Source organism: Nymphaea colorata, chromosome 10 (genome assembly GCF_008831285.2).
Source record: "Nymphaea colorata isolate Beijing-Zhang1983 chromosome 10, ASM883128v2, whole genome shotgun sequence".
Taxonomy (NCBI): domain Eukaryota; kingdom Viridiplantae; phylum Streptophyta; class Magnoliopsida; order Nymphaeales; family Nymphaeaceae; genus Nymphaea; species Nymphaea colorata.
Genome location: NC_045147.1, coordinates 18545 through 36896, shown reverse-complemented (window position 1 = coordinate 36896; position 18352 = coordinate 18545). Strand labels below are relative to the sequence as shown.

General features: G+C 35.9%; 1 protein-coding gene across 1 annotated transcript; it reads left to right on the top strand.

Moving 5' to 3' along the window:
* Positions 1–439: 439 nt before the first annotated feature.
* Positions 440–5759, top strand: LOC116263271 (uncharacterized). The gene is made up of 6 exons (XM_031642941.1): positions 440–575; positions 620–672; positions 1915–1998; positions 2348–2599; positions 2966–3130; positions 5379–5759. The coding sequence occupies exons 1-6, from the start codon at positions 440–442 to the stop codon at positions 5757–5759; spliced, it is 1071 nt and encodes a 356-aa protein (XP_031498801.1).
* Positions 5760–18352: the final 12593 nt, after the last annotated feature.

Sequence of the window (18352 nt, the reverse complement as noted above, 5' to 3'; positions counted from 1 at the left end):
TTTAAGATCTTGCATGTGAGATGCAAATCAAGATCTACATAATTAATCAAGCTGGTTTAAAATTGAGATGCAAATCAAGATTTATGTCATTAATTTAGCTGGTCTAAAATACACTTAAATGGCACTCTGACTTCCTTAAAAGAAACCATGTTGATTGGAAGGCGACAATATTCACAATATCATTATTATGTAATTAATATATGAACAACACAATCTTGGGCTCACCAAATTCGGCAAATTTTTTCTATTTCAAAAAACAGTGATATACTTTCCTGTTCTTTCCCTCGATTCTTATTTTCAGGCCTTCAAATAACTCATATTCCATATATATATCACATGCCATATACTATAAAGGCTTGGCATATATCTTCACTTTGAAGGCCATGGAAGCTAAAATTTTTGAATTTCATCACATTTTAGAAGGACTGAAGCAGGAGAAATGAGTTTCCTAACCAGGCATTTGCCTCTGCTTTTGTGGTACAGTGTCTTCTTGTTCATGGGCCATTGCTTGGCGATAGAAGGTAGGAAGAGAAAATATTACCCTGAAGAGCCCCCTGTCAAGATCATCGTGGTTGGTAACCTCTTCTTATTTTTCATTCATTTTATTGACATTTTCTAGGAATTAGAAGTGAAAGTCCACTTTTGATTGATGCTTTTGCCCTCTGCGTCACTGTAGAGTGGTCATCTATGATGTGTTTGCCCTTTGCATCACCGTAGAGTGGTCAACTAAACATCTTTGATGGCTTTGAATTTTGATTTTAGAATTAAAATGAACATTTCAGTTTTAGTTTTCCTTTTTGTTTAATAGTTTGAAATTTTGATTCCAGAACTGAATACAACGTGTTTGATAAAACATAAATTAAAATTTTAGAATTGATTAATTTTCAAGACATGGGTCTCAAAGAGAAAAGAAAATTTCTAAAATTCTGGAATCAGGATTCCAATCCCGGATATAATCACAATTCCAGAATTTTGGTTTAAGAATAAGCCTATAATTTCAAATTTTTTTTTTGTTTGATAACGCAATTCCCATTTCCTAAAAAAGGAGAATTTTAATTTTACACTTTCAGGTCTCATCAAATGTCTCTTATATGAAATGACTTAAAGCCCAAGGGGCCTGTATTAAACTTATTAGCAATGCTGGTTTCTTCACATGAGCCTGTATGTTTAAAAAGTCCTCGTATTCTTCCTATCACCACATCATTATTATCATCTTGGTCATCTACGAGACTGCATTAAAAGGTGTGTTTTGAGACATCCTGAGTTTAAGATGGATTTTAAGTTCATGCTACATGTTAAAAACTATGGATTTAAGGTCCGAGGGAGGGGAAGAGGATTCTGACCTTAAATCCATGGATCACCATAGATCTAAACAAACACAACCTTAGGGTATCAAGTTATCAATTAGCAGGAATGCTTTAGGAATCTTGTGCTTCACAATGCTCAAACCTTAGACTGGTATAGAAAGAAAAACAGTTTCTAATTTTCGGTTATAAGAAATAATTTTTTTCACTTTTAAAATTTAAAAACCTAAATAGGTCAACAAAACTTGGTGTGTGGATGCATATCACTGAAATGCTACATCCTGAGACTGAAAAATATTGACAATAAGTGATCTCATGAGCACATATGCTGTTTCCTAGATATTACAAGCAGGTATGCAATGGTACTTCATACAAGAGCAATCCATCCTCCCCAAAGTTGGATTCCATATGGTAGAAATCAGAGATAGAGGTTGGAAATTTGCCATAAAGCACTAGGTGCTATTCTTTTATTAAAAATCCAGATGTGAGGAGTATCTTAGAAATTTTTATGTATGAGATCATCTTAATTCTTTTTATATTAGGATGGGCAATAGGCCTCTATACTCTCATATCTCTTCAGTTGACACTATTAGTTTTTGCTCATTTTTAGTTGAACAACGGAGACGTGATCGATTGTGTAGATTTTTACAGTCAGCCTGCCATGAAACACCCTTCTATTAGAAGGAACCCCCAGGTATGGTTTAGCTTTCTTTCTTTCCCAAATTCAAAGAAAATTTTCATCACTTCATTTCTAAATATTGTTTCTCTCTTTTGATATGTTTATTTCATCAATGCTTTCTCTTCTAGTTGTGCTTCTGTTACCTAATCTAAACTTGGCATTACACAAGGAAACCAATTTTAATTTTGATGTTATACTAATTTAATTCAATTACATACATAAAAAAAAATTGTCGGTTGCATTATAACCCAATTTTTCTAGTTACAATTACCTCACTTGTACATGTGACTTTAAACCCATCTAAAAAGCACTAAACAAAGTCTTTGTGTATGAATGTCTACCCATTTACTGAATCTGGTTACAGTTGAGAGCAGAACTTCTACCACATCGAGTAAAAATAATGGAGGATAAAACTCGTGAGCCGACACATGACAATTTGGAAGGAATTGGCCCGAAAATGGAGAGCTGCCCACCAGGAAGTGTTCCATTTCTCAAGGCCACCAAGGCAGGGTCGCTCAATCTCAGTGCTATCAATGATTTCAAAGGATCAAGTACCCAGTTCTTTCACAAAACCAAAGCCATAAAAGTGCAAAAAGATAAGGAAGAGGAACATGAGGTTTGATATCTACTTTTAATTATTTTCTTTCTTCTCTTCCTCTCATCTTATTCTTTGCTGCTATTGAATTGTTAGTACAGGTGTTTTGCATGCACTTTTGTGTTCATCATACTTTATGCTTCAAGTTTATAGCTCTGTCTATACTACTGTATTAGCATTCTTTTGGCGTTTTATATTATTGCATTTTTATTTTCATACTTTTTGCATTTTATTTATAGGAGTTTTCTTTTCAAACTTTTTAAAATGTAACGATACTTTCCCAATACAAGAACGACCTCACCGTTTTAAACCTGTAAACAATAGTTGTGGCTATGGTTGATACAATTATATTGCAGCTGTTTTAACATGTACATATGTGGATCATAGTATGCAGTGATGATGTTAGAAGATGGAGAGTATACAGGAGCTGAGGGAACTATTAATATTTGGGCTCCCATTGTTCACAACCGCCTTGAAATAAGTGTATCACAAATTTGGGTCGTACGAAATCTTGGTGAAGAACATATTGCAACACTTGAAGCTGGTTGGATAGTATGTGTGCTTCCCTTTCCCATATTAACATAGAAATAATATTGCTTCTTTTAATAAGTAGAGAGATCCTTTTGTTCGTTTTTCTTTTTCTTTTTTTTGCCCAATGATCTAACAAATCTTCTATTTTATTGTTAACAATAAAGGTGAATCCAGTTCTTTTTGGAGATCATCTGACCAGATTTTTTACATTAACAACGGTAATTATTCTCTTCTCATCCATAATAGTTATTACTATGCTACAAATATCGCTGTAAACCAGAAAGAGGTGAGAGATATGGCCCTTTATGGGTCCACTTCTCCATCTCTTGCCAACCGAGCTGGAGCGTAGCTGGTTTGACCTGCAGCATGTACACAATGTTTCTTAGGTTTGATTCCCGTGAGCATTACATGATGGTTGGCATTGAGGTAAAGTAGCTGAGAGTGATGTCCCGTTGATTAAGAACAAGGGTTCCGGTTGCGCCTCTCTCTCTCTCTACACACACACACACACACTATTGTAGCTTAACCATAACATTAATTGCTACATTGTGGTTTACCAAGCATGAAATTTAGTAAGAAATGTTCGTCTACTCTCACTCCAAAACACTATTTAATGATGAAGCAGAAATGCTCCAAATCAAAACATTTTCATATGCTTCTCATATAAAATATGATGCAACGAACAGTCATCTCTACTTTTTTTTTTTTAGAAATTTACCAACTTGGTTAATTACCGTCTTGACAAGTAAAAAAGTTAAGAGTTTTTTACATGCATAAGGTACATTTTGACAATGTCACAATTCTTTGACGCAACAGAATAATAGCTACAAGGCACATCTGTACTGTGATATATACAAAAATCCATGGGACAACAATCAATTACAGTTTGTGAGATACATCGGTAATAACTACATGTCCCTCGGTTCGAGCCTTCCCACCTCAGTTTACGAAGGAGAGCAAACAGAAATCAAAATCAAAATAAAAAAGGTATAAAATCTTTATCTCTTCACTAGTCTATTTTAAGATATACAATATGTTGCATATGTGTTTTGTACTTGTTTGTAAGCATGCAGTCAATCTAGCGTAAAACTTAATTGAGTCCAACAATGTGGTCAATATTAGCTTTAAGCAGGAGCCATGGTTAAGGGGCACTAGACATAAAATTGTAAGGGCACTAATATGTAAATACAAAAATTGTTCAAAAATATCAGCATAAAAACAACAAGAAGCTTGTAGGGTACCTATGGAATTGCCCACACCTGCCTGCGACTCGGGTTTAAAGATACTAATGTTTTGCAAATGATGCAACTTAAGGACATGCATGTCAATGTGTAACCTATTTAAGGTACCTTTAAATTTTTCTACATTAAAAAAATAAAAAAATTTGCTATTATTTTACTTATTTATAGCAAATATATCTACTGTCATGCTACCCAATACAAACCCCATATCAACCTCTTAATCATTATAAGGCTGATACCCTAAATATGACAATATTACAACCGCTAGCTCCAAGTCTTAAAAGTGTATGATTATAACAAGATTTTGATCCTTGTCACAAATACCGTAATGGCAAAGTTCCTCTCCAGGATTATAAGACAAGTTGTTTTTTTGAAAAAAAAGTTCGGTAAATTAAAAAAAAAACGTAAAAAATGTGAAAATAAAGTTCTGGCAACTAAAAAATATAAAAGAAAGCAAAAATACATAAAAGATAAAAAACAGAAAACAAAAGTACTTTTGCATTTTTTTTTCATGTTTTCGCCTTTTTTTTTGCTGACTCTGCTTTAACTTTTTTTCTTGAAAAAAAGTGTTGTTTATTACATTGATTTGATGTAATTGGCTGACTCGCCGAGTTAGCTCAAGAATTGCTTAAGCCAACTCAGATCGCAAAAAAACCTGACCATGATTCAAAGTTAGCTTGACTCATCCCAACTCACCCCTAACTCACCCGATTCAAGTTATTTTAAAACTCAACCGTGTCGATGAGCCAACTTACTGAGCTGGTGACCAGGTCATCAGAGGATGCAAATCTGTGTCATGAGTTTGCCAACTGTATATTTTGATACTTTTTTCTCTAATTTCGATATAAAATATGGATCAAGTTAGAACTTCCAATCAGTCACATTAATGGGCCGAAAAGCTCATGCTATACTCATAACAATTGTCAACATAAACCAAAAAATTCCAATGAACAACACATTATCTATAGAGAATCAAGGACAACAGGATTATATGTTTATGGTCACTAATCCATTTCAATCGTGAGCAGAACAATTATGGAAATTGGGACGTTTTCGTGGATGACCACCTCATCGGATTTTGGCCAAGTCAAAACTACGACGACGGCTTCCCCCTGGCCAACGAGATTCAATGGGGAGGAGAAATCGTGAACAAGCGGAGCAGGGGACGGCACACGAGGACGCAGATGGGCAGCGGCCATTTCTCCGGTGAGTACATAGGGGTGTCTGCTTACATCACGCACATGGCCTTCTTCGACGAACACAACCGATACTCTGACGCCCCCACTGAGCTCCGGCCAATCGTCGACGATCCTGGGTGCTACGACGCAACATATTGGGCACATAATGCAGATTATGGATCCCACATGACTATGGGAGGACCTGGATATGATGAGAGCAATTGTCCTTGATCATCTAAAACTGTTGCCGGCCCATCAATTTTTTGTTTATTAGCATTTTGTTATCTGTGTTGTTGCTTGAATGGCATATTGTTGTTGATTAACTAAACCTATAATCCCTGCTTCCTTTCCCCGCTAAGAATCTCCTTTCCATTTTAGCATTTCATTATCTGAATTCTTTGAATGAGTAGGTTTTTTATGATTGAGAAAAATATATTCACAATTGGCGGAGCTAGAAATTTTTTGTTATAAATAATGAGAAGAGGTGAATTTGGAAAGGAATATAAAAAGTCATGAACTTTGTTTCCCTCACAATAGTGAAAACATAATATTCAACTTAACACTGACAAACTTTATAAGAACTTTAAATTCAATGGTCCACTTGTTTGCGTAACAAAATTCTTTTCATACATTCAAAAACAAAATTTCAACCACATTTCGCCAATTTTGTTTAATGTTTTTGTTCCTTGGAAAATACTCAATTTCACAAAATACGTGGAGCTTTTCATCTTATGCTAGCCATACATCGACAAAAGAGAAAATGTCTTTTTTTTTTTCATTCACAAACTAATCCTAATCTCTTAACTTAGCCTAACTCGACAATATTTTCAGATGGCATAGTGAATATTTTCCGCTAACTCAAAGAAAAAGATCGATCTTGAGAAAACAAAAAGGGAAAGACAGCACTGGGAAAATCGCTCATAATGATGGGCTGTTTGCAAAACACGTTAAATTTATAAGTGGGCTATTTTAATCTCAAACACTGTCATCTGCTTGCCTGGTGCAACCGGTCTTGTATTCTTGCCTTCATAACTTGTTGGGGGAACCCTTCTGAGAAAATGATAAAATCAGGAGCGGAGCCATGACGAGGGCCTGCATGGGCCCTGGCCCCACCTCAAATTTTTTTTTTTTTTTAATTGACATCTAAACTTTAGAAAATTTCACTTGCCTTATACAAAAATTTAAAAAAAATGATATTTTGGCCCTGTCAAAATTTAAAAACTTTAATTCGACCCCTTTCATGAAAAATTTCTAGCACCGCTTCTTGTTAAATGGTTTTGTTTAGTTTGTGCATTGTGCCATTATGGTCCTTGCTCTCTTTGCGCTAATGTATTCCTTTGAAACTCAATTTCTTTCCATCAGATTCATCCTTATTTTCTCCACGTCTTGGAGAGTGTTCAACTCTTTTCCGCACCTTCATGGAACTCAATCGGCAAATGTGTTTACGGCCACCTTCATGCTAATGTATTCTTCTGAAACTCAACTTCTTTCCATGAGATTCATCCTTATTTTCTCCACGGCTTGGACAGTGTTCAGTTCATTTCTACACCTTTGTGGAACTCAGTCGGCAAATGTGTTTGCAACCACCTTTGGCGCAGAGATGGTTTTATACCGGGCATTAAGCTGGGCATGAGTTTGATGGCAACAATATATATCTACATTTACCAGAGGATCAGAAGGCGATGAATGTATTTTATTGGGTTGTTTGGCTTCTTCTCCACAATCTGGAGAAAATATTGCATTAAGGCACAGAGGCAAACATTGACTACAGCGCAGCATCATTCAAGAAAATGTCAGAAAACCAACACCAGCAGGTAATGGAGGGGCCCTCTGGTGCAACACGACGGCAGCATCAGTGTCGACCCCAACCACCTTGGTGGACGGAAAACATTAGTTGAAGGAAGTGCTTGTGTTACTTTTCTTATTTTTCTTAAGGAAGTAAGTAAGAAATATGCTTCTTATGAAAGATTTGTTTAGGAATTTTGTCCCTTCAGAATCAATATTTCAGATGTACAGGTATTTCTAATACTGTCACTTCCAGAAGATCAGCTTATGTCGTCCTGACTCAGCATGTTTGCATAACTTTGCTTACCGTTTTAGAACTGAACCAACTGAAACTTTCTGATCGAAAGAAAGATTGCTGAAATGTCGGTTCTGTTCTTTTCTTAGCTGCCTTTCCTTTGTTTTTGTTAAGAAGTCCTGTAACACTCAAACTCACATAGAAAGAAACCGAGGGGAAGAACAAGGAATAGCAAGAACAAAATGAAATCATTACGTACATTTACATCCATACCAGATTACACCAGTGGGTAGTTCTGTTAAATTGATATTCGACGTATTTGCATATCTTTGCTTACTGTTTTCAAACTGAACCAACTGAAACATTCTGATTGAAGGAAAGATTGCTGAAATGCCAATTCCGTTCATTCCGTCGCTGCCTTTCCTTTGTTTTTGTTAATAGGCCATCGTCAAACTCAAATTCACACAAAAAGAAACCAAGGGGAAAAACAGGGAAAAGCAAGAACAAGATGAAATCACTACGTACATTTACATTCATACCAGATTACATCAGTCGGCAGTTCTGTTATATTGACACTCAGCGTGTTTGCATACCTTTGCTTACCGTTTTAGAAAAGAACCAACTGAAATATTCTGATTGAAAGAAGGATTGCTGAAATGCCCATTCCATTCGTTTATTACTTGTCTTTTGTTTTTGTTAATAGGTCACTCCATTCGTTTATTAGCTGCCTTTCTTTTGTTTCTGTTAATAGGTCCTCATAAGACTCAAACTCGCATAGAAAGAAACCGAGGGGAAGAACAGAGAATAGCAAGAACAAGATGAAATCATTACGTACAATTACATTCATACCAGATTACACTAGTCGGCAGTTCTGTTATGTTGATATTCAGTGTGTTTGCATATCTTTGCTTACTGTTTTAGAACTGAGCCAACTGAAACGTTATGATTGAAAGAAAGATTGCTGAAATGCCTGTTCCGTTCGTTTATTAGCTGCCTTTCTTTTGTTTTTGTTAATAGGTCCTCGTAAAACTCTCTCACACAGAAAGAAACCGAGGGGAAGAACAGGGAATAGCAAAAATAAGATGAAGTCATTACGTACATTTACATTCGTATCACATTACACCAATCACCAGTTCTGTAATATTGATATTCAGCGTTTTTGCATATCTTTGCTTACCGTTTTAGGACTATACCAACTGAAACATTCCGATTGAAAGAAAGATTGCTTAAATGCCCATTCCATTCGTTTATTAGCCGCCTTTCCATGGAACTTAGCCGGCAAATGTGTTTACGGCCACCTTTGCGCTAATGTATTGCTCTGAAACTCAATTTCTTTTCATGAGATTCATCCTTATTTTCTCCATGTCTTGGAGAGTGCTCAGTTCATTTCTGCACCTTTATGAAACTCAGTCGGCAAATGTGTTTATGGCCACCTTTGTGCTAATGGACTAATTTGAAACTCAAATTTTTTCCAAGTGATTAATCCTTATTTTGTCTTGTTGAGTCTTCAGTTCATTTCGGCGCCTCCATGGAACTTATTTGACAACTGTGTTTCTGGCCACCTTTGCACTAATGTATTCCTCTGAAACTCAACTTCTTTCCATGAGATTCATCTTTCTTTTCTTCACTTCTTGGAGAGTGTTCAATTAATTTCTACACCTCCATCGAGCTTAATCGGCAAATGTGTTTATGGCCACCTTTGCGCTAATGTATTCTTCTGAAACTCAACTTCTTTCCATGAGATTTATCCATATTTCTCCACGTCTTAGATAGTGTTCAGTTCATTTCCGTGCCTCCACAGAACTCAGTCGGCAAATGTATTTACGACCAACTTTGTGGTAATGTATTACGCTGAAACTCAACTTCTTTCCATGAGATTCATCCTTATTTTCCCCACGTCTTGAAAAGTGCGGAGTTCATTTCCGTGCCTCTATGAAACTCAGTCGGCAAATGTGTTTATGGCCACCTTTGCACTAATGTATTAATTTGAAACTCAACTTCTTTCCAAGAGATTCAACTTTATTTTGTCTTGTTGAGTCTTTAGTTCATTTCCGCGCCTCCATGGAACTTATTCGGCAACTGTGTTTACGGCCAAATTTGTGCTAATGTATTCCTCTGAAACTCAACTTCTGTCCATGAGATTCATCCTTATTTTCTCCATGTCTTGGACAATGTTCAGTTAATTTCTGTGCCTCTATGGAACCTAGTCGGCACATGTGTTTACGGCCACCTTTGTGCTAATGTATTCCTCTCAAATTCCTTCTTTCCATGAGATTCATCCATATTTCTCCACGTTCAGTTCATTTCCATGCCTCCATGGAACTCAATCAGCAAATGTGTTTACGACCACCATTGCGCTAATGTATTCCTCTGAAACTCAACTTCTTTCCATGAGATTCATCCTTATTTTCTCCAAATCTTTGAGAGTGCTCGGTTCATTTTCGTGCCTCCAAAGAACTCAGTCGGATGGCCACCTTTGCGCTAATGTATTACATTGAAAATCAACTTCTTTCTATGAGATTCATCATTGTTTTGTCTTGGGGAGTGTTCAGTTCATTTCCATGCCTCCATGGAACTTAGTCAGCAACTGTATGTACATCCACCTTTGCACTAATGTATTCCTCTGAAACTCAACTTCTTTCCATGAGATTCATCCTTATTTTCTCCACGTCTTGGAGGGTGCTCAATTTTCCAACCTCCATGGAACTCAGTCGGCAAATGTGTTTATGGCCACCTTTGTGCTAATGTATTACTTTGAAACTCAACTTCTTTCTATGAGATTCATTATTTTTCTTGGAGAGTGTTCAGTTCATTTCCGCGCCTCCATGGAACTTAATCGGCAAATGTGTTTACGGCCACCTTTTTGCTAATGTATTTCTCTGAAACTCAACTTCTTTTCAAGAGATTCATCCTTATTTTCTCCCACGTCTTGGAGAGTGTTCAGTTCATTTTCGTGCCTCCAATGGAACTAAGTAGGCAAATGTGTTTAAGGCCACCTTTGCTCAAATGTATTTCTATGAAACTCCACTTCTATCCCTGAGATTCATCCTTATTTTCTCCACATAATTGGAGAGTGTTCAGTACATTTCTTTGCCTCCATGGAACTCAGTTGGGAAATGTGTTTATAGCCACCATTGCGCTAATGTATTCCTCTGAAACTCAACTTCTTTCCATGATATTCATCCTTATTTTCTACACGTCATGGACAGTGTTCAGTTCATTTCTGCTCCTCCAAGGAACTCAGTCGGCAAATGTGTTTATGGCCACCTTTGGCACAGAGATGGTTGTATATGAGGCATTAAGGAGTTTGATGGCAAAAATATATATCTCCATTTACCAGAGGATCAAAAGTCGATAATGGAATTTTATAGGGTTGTTTTGGCTTCTTCTATTCAACAATCTGGGGAAAGTATGGCATTCAAGTTAAAAGGATACAAGGTGCAGAAGCAAACACTGAAGACGCTGCCCCATCCTTCAGGAAGATGTCAGAAAAACCAATGCCAGCAGGTAATGGAGGGGCCCTCTGGTGCAACACGACGTTGGCATCAGATCATACAGTGTCGGCCCCAACCACCTCGGTGGATGTAAAACATTAGTTGAAGGAAGTGCTTGTGTTACTTTTTTTCTTTTTTCTTAAGGGAGTTATAAATATGCTTCTTATGGAAGATTTGCTTACGAATTTTGTCCCTTCAGAATCAATATTTCAGATGAACAGGTCTTTCTGATACTGTCACTTCGATAAGATCAGCCTATGTCATTCTGAACCAACTTGTTTGCATACCTTTGCTTACCGTTTTAGAACTGAACCAACTGAAACGTTCTGATTGAAAAAAAGATTGCTGAAATGCCTGTTCCGTTCATTTATTAGTTGTCTTTCCTTCGTTTTTGTTAAGAGGTCCTCGTGAAACTCAAACGCACATAGAAGGAAACTGAGTAGAAGAACAGGGAATAGCAAGAACAAGATCAAATCATTACCTACATTTACATTCATACCATATTACGCCAGTCTGTAGTTCTATCAAATTGATATTCAATGTGTTTGCAAATATTTGCTCACCGTTTTATAACTGAACCAACTGAAACATTATGATTGAAAGAAAGATTGTTGAAATGCCCATTCTGCTTATTTATTATTTGCCTTTCTTTTGTTTTTGTTGTAGTTGTTGGCCTCACCAATAGGTATAAAACACGACTTCCAATGGGACAAAAAATATTTCAGTAGGATTTTTTACCTAAAGATTAGGTTTTGTGGTTAATTTTGTCAAACAAATTGCCATAATATGAGTTTTAGCCAGTACTGATTTCTATGGTAGGATCAATATTGGTTAGTACTTCCATTTAAAAATGCAAGCTTGTTTTTTTCTATTTTGTTTATAGTTCTAGTTAAGGCCAACCATTCACATTAATTGCTACATTGTGGTCAGCCAAGCGTGAAATTTAGCAAGAAATGTTTCTTACTCTCCCTCTCAAACACTATTTAATGAAGAAGCAAAAATGTTCCAAAACCAAACATTTTCATATGCTTCTCATATAAAATCTGATGCAACAAACAGTCGATCTCTAGCTTTTGTTTTTTTTTTTTTCTATAAGTTTACCAACTTGGTTAATTACCACCTTGACTGGTAAAAAAGTTAGGTTTTTACATGCGTAAGGTAAATGTTGACGATGTTACAATTCTTTGATGCAACAGAATAACATTTACAAGGCACATCTCTTGCAACAGAATAACATTTACAAGGCACATCTCTACTGCGATATATACAAAAAACAATGGGACAACAATCAATTACAGTTTGTGCGATACAGAGGTAATAATTACATGTCCCTCGGTTCAAGCCTTCCCACCTCAGTTTACGAAGGAGAGCAAACAGAAATAAAATACAAAATAAAAAAGGTACACAATCTTTATCTCTTCATTAGTCTATTTTAAGAGATATAGTTTGTTGCATATGTGTTTTGTATGTGTTTGTAAGCATGCTGTCAATCTAGCGTAAAACTTAATTGAACCTAACAATGTGTTCAATATTAGCTTTAAGCAGGAGACGTGGTTGAGGGGCACTAATATGTAAATAAAAAAAATGTTCAAAAGAATCGGCATGAAAAGAACAAAAAGTTTGTAGGGTACTTACGGAATTGCCCACACATACCCACATCTGCCACCGACTCAGTTTTAAAGATACTACGGTTTTGCAAATGATGCAACTTATGACGTCAATGTGTTTTAACCTATTTAAGGTACCATAAAAATTTTCCACATTAAAAGATAAAAAAATTTGATATTATTCAATGTACTGTCATGCTACCCAATACAAACTCCATATCAACCTCTTAATCATAATAAGGCTGATACCCTGAGTTTGACAATATTACAACCGCTAGCTCCAAGTCTTAAAAGTGTATGATTATAACAAGGTTTTGATCATTGTCACAAATACCTTAATGGCAAAGTTCCTCTCTAGGATAATACGACAAGTTCTTTTTTGGAAAAAAAGTTCAGTAAATTTTAAAAGGTTAAAAAAAACGTAAAAAATGTTTGCATTTTTTTTTGTTTTGCACTTTTTTTCAAGAAAACACATTTTCTCCATTTTTTTGCTGACTTTGAAAAAACATGTTGTTTATTACATTGGTTTGACATAGTTGGCTGACCCACGGAGTTAGCACAAAAATCACTTGAGTCAACTCGAATCACCACGAGTCAAAGTTGGCCTGACTCACCCCCACTCACCTTATTTTAAAATTCAACCGAGTCGCTGAGCTGGTGACACGGTTAGCAGATGCAAATCTGTGTCATGAGTTTGCCAACTGTATTATTTTGATACTTTGTTCTCTAATTTCGATGTAAAATGTGGATCAAGTTAGAACATCCAATCAGTCACATTAATGGGCTGGAAAGCTCAAGCTATACTCATAACAATTGTCAACACAACCCAAAAAATTCGAATTACAATTGAATAACACATTATCTATAGAGAATCAAGGGCATGATTATATGTTGATGGTCACTAATCCATTTCAATCGCGAGCAGAACAATTATGGAAATTGGGACGTTTTCGTGGATGAACCTCATTGGATTTTGGCCAAGTCAAAACTACAACGATGGCTTCACCCTGGCCAACAAGATTCAATGGGGAGGAGAGATCGTGAACAAGCGGAGCAGGCGACGGCACACGATGACGCAGATGGGCAGCGGCCATTTCTCCGGCGAATACATAGGGGTGGCCACTTACATCATGCACATGGCCTTCTTCGACAAACACAATCAATACTCAAAACACCCCAACTGAGCTCCGGCCAATCGTCGACGATCCGGGGTGCTACGATCCCACAGGACTATGGGTGGACCTGGATATGATGGGAGCAATTGTTCTTGATCATCATCTAAAACTGTTGCCGGCCCATGCTCATCTACCTTGCCGATCAATTCTTTGTTTATTAGCATTTTGTTATCTGTGTTGTTGCTTGAATATCAGTGGTATATTGTTGTTGATTAACTACACCTATTATCCCTGCTTCCTTTCCCCGCTAAGAATCACTTTTTCCATTTAGCATTTCATTACGTGAATTCTTTGAATGAGTAGTTTTTTTATGATTGAGAAAAATATATTCAGAACATTCGTTCATTCATATTGGGAAGCTAGAAATTTTTTGTTATAAATAATGAGAAGAGGTGAATTTGGAAATCGAATATAAAAAGTCATGAACTTTGCTTCCCCCACAATAGTGACAACATAATATTCAACTTAAAACTGACAAACTTTATGAGAACTTTAAATTCAATGGTCCACTTGTTTGCGTAACAAAATTCTTTTCATACATTCAAAATTAAAATGTCGACCACATTTGCCAATGTTTTTATTTAATGTGAATGCATTTTGTTTCTCGGAAAATACTCAATTTCACAAATACATGGAGCTTTTCATCTTATGCTAGCCATATATCGTCAAAAGAGAAAGTGTCGTTTTTAGCTATTCACAAACTAATCCTAAGCTCTTAACTTAGCCTAACTCGACAATATTATCAGGTGGCATAGTGAATGTTTTCCGCTAACACGAAGAAAAAGATCGATCTTGAGAAACAAAATGGGAAAGACAGCACTGGGAAAATCGCTCATAAATAGGGGCTGTTGCAAAAATACGTTAAATTTGCAACTGGGCTATTTTAATCTCAAACACTTTCATCTGCTTTCCCAGTGCAACCGGTCTTGTATTCTTGCCTTCCTAACTTGTTGGGGAAACCTTTCAGACAAAATGTTAAGATTAGGGGTGGAGTCAAGAGGGAGCCCGCATGGGCCCTGGCCCCACCTCAAACTTTTTTTTTTTTAAATTAACATGTAAACTTTAGAAAATTTCACTTGTCCTATATAAAATTTTAGAAAAATGATATTTGGGCCCTGTCAAAATTTAGAAACTTTAATTCGGATGCCTTTATAAAAGTTTATAGCTCCGCCCCTGGTTAAGATGGTTTTGTTTAGTCTGTGCATTGTATCATTGCTATCTTCCACAAGTAATTCCAATGGATAACAGTGGAGAGCTCATTTTGCTTTGCATGCATACTCTGCACCATTATGGTTCTTGGTGTCTTTGTGCTAATGTATTCCTCTGAAACTCAACTTCTTTCCATGAGATTCATCCTTATTTTCTCCATGTCTTGGAGAGTGTTCAATTCATTTCCGCACCTCCATGGAACTCAGTTGGCAAATGTGTTTATGGCCACCTTTATGCTAATGTATTCCTTTGAAACTCAACTTCTTTCCATGAGATTCATCCTTATTTTCTCCACGTCTTGGACAGTGTTCAGTTCATTTCTGCGCCTCTATGGAACTCAGTCGGCAAATGCCTTTACGGCCACCTTTGGTGTAGAGATAGTTCTATACGGGGCATTAAGTTGAGCACGAGTTTGATGGCAACGGTATATGTCTGCATTTACCAGAGGATCAGAAGGCGATGATGGAATTTTATAGGGCTGTTTGGCTTCTCTTCTCGACAATCTGGGGAAAATATTGCATTACGTTAGAAGAATAAAAGGCACCGAGGTAAATACTGACTACGCCGCCGCATCATTCAAGAGGATGTCAGAAAAAACAACGCCAGTAGGTAATGGAGGGGCCCTCTGGTGCAACACAACGCCGGCATCAGATCATACAGTGTCGACCCCAACCACCTCAGTGGCCAGAAAACATTAGTTGAATGAAGTGCCTGCGTTACTTTTCTTATTTTTCTTAAGGGAGTTAGAAATATGCTGCTTATGGAAGATTTGTTTATGAATTTTGTCCCTTGAGAATCCATATTTCAGATGAATAAGTATTTCTGATACTATCACTTCCAAAAGATCAGCTTATGTCGTCTTGATTCAGCGTGTTTGCATAACTTTGCTTACCATTTTAGAACTAAACCAACTAAAACATTATGGTCAAAAGAAAGATGGCTGAAATGTCTGTTCCATTCTTTTCTTAGCTGCCTTTACTTTGTTTTTCTTAAGAGGTCCTCGTAAAACTCAAACTCACATAGAAAGAAACCGAAGGGAAGAACAGGAAATAACAAGAACAAGATGAAATTATTATGTACATTTACATTCACACCAGATTATAGCAGTCAGTAGTTTTGTTAAATTGATATTCAACATGTGTGGTTGTCTTTGTTTACTATTTTCGAATTGAACCAACTAAAACATTCTGATCGAAAGAAAAATTGCTGAAATTTCAATTCCGTTCATTTAGTAGCTTTGTTTCTTTTGTTTTTGTTAATAGGACATCGTCAAACTCAAATTCACACAGAAAAAAACTGAGGGGAAGAACAGGGAAAAGCAAGAACAAGATGAAATCACTACGTACATTTATATTCATACCACATTACACCGGTCAGCAGTTCTGTTATATTGATACTTAGCGTGTTTGCATATCTTTGCTTACCGTTTTAGAAAAGAACCAACTGAAATATTCTGATTGAAAGATGGATTGCTGAAATGCCCATTCCATTCGTTTATTAATTGTCTTTCTTTTGTTTCTGTTAGTAGGTCATTATGTTCATTTATTAGTTGTCTTTCTTTTGTTTTTGCTAATAGGTCCTTGTTCTCATCCCCAGAATTTTTTGGTATTTGGAGTGTTCCAGAAAAATGAGTTTTTATTCTGAAAATGAGATAAATAGACTCATCTGTCGGTACGAGGATCGACCGTTCCCGGCGCCTTTACCAGTGGTAATCAACCCAAGGGCTATGTTTATTATTGATGCATTTCACTTTAGCTTGAACATATTTTCCATTGTATATGAGATGTAGAAAAATATTGAAAGTTTGATGTTTCAAACTTTTGAAAAGGTTCTTGAAGAATCATTTTGAGAATGTGAAATATTTTAGGAAAGACTAAAATTGAAAAATCTTTGTAAAGACCATTTGGAAAGCTTAAGAAATCATTTCGAAATCACTTTAGTGTTCTCTTAAGATTTTAAGTAGAATTGAGATTTTGCTCTAATCTGGTTACTACCTAGTTATAGCTCCATCTCATCTTTTTTAAATTCTTTTGGAGATGTGCTTGTGATCATAAGTGATATTAAGTGATTGTGGATACATGAATGCATTGATCCTACATGATCGAAAGAAAATAAAACAATACTACCACAACATTCATCTAAGACATTCATACCATAACATACATCCAAGATTTTTGTCTTGATAATCATATATAAGAAGGAAAAGTTTTTGAAAATTGATTGGGGTTGTAGATCATCAAGCATTAATTTAATATTGGGTCATTACATGATTTTTGATCTTAGTGGAGTCGGTAATGAAAATGATCTTAAATCATGAGAGAAAATATATGAAAGAATAGAGAAGATGAAATATTCCTATAGGAAGAAAGAGATATAGAGAAAGAGATTTCAAAGATCTTTAAATGGAAGATTGTGAAATAGGAGGAGATACATATTCTTCATATGTATGTATACATATTTGTATAAGCTTTTGAAAATGAAGTCCTAAATGAAGTAGAGGGGAGAATGAAGCCTTTAAAAGAAAGAGAGAAAGAAAGGGAGATATGAAGAGATGCACATACATGTGTATATAGCATCACATATACACATACATATATGAAAGTTTGTAAAAATGACAATTATTTGAATAGAAAGAGAGATTTGAGAAGAAAATAAATGGATAATATATATATATATATATATAAGAAATTTGTAGATGAAGGCATTTGAGTTGAAAAGAGAAATAGAAGATTTTAGAGAGACAAAGTAGGACATTCATATATATATGCATTCCTATTGATAGGAAAATTTACAAAATAAAATATGTAAACAAAGAGAGAGATTGATAAAGGGAATCATCATGTGCAAATATATGTATATAACATGTATATACATACGTGTTTTCATGAGATTAAAAATGAAGAAATGATTTAAAACAACCGACTTCAAGTTTGATGTAGGCCGGAGGGAAGCTTGGACTCATGTATAAGCCTAAGCTAAGTCTCCAAAGCCACATTAGAGAGGGTATTTGCTTTCGAAAATATTTTGTAAAATATGATTTATATATAAACATAAAATGTTATTATTTGGTTTGTTACAAGGGAATATGCTTCTTCCACCATTGGGCAAACCACATGATAAGATGCTCATTAAGGTTCCTAATAAGATAATTAAAAGGAAAACTGGCGTCAAATGACATGAAAATGCACATTAACATGTACATATTCGTGAGGGTTTTTTTCGGGTTGGACAAGTACTAACCTCAAAAATTAATAAAAAGATAAAGATAAATGACCCCAAACCACACCCACATTCTCGCCATTCATTCACGTATAAATGG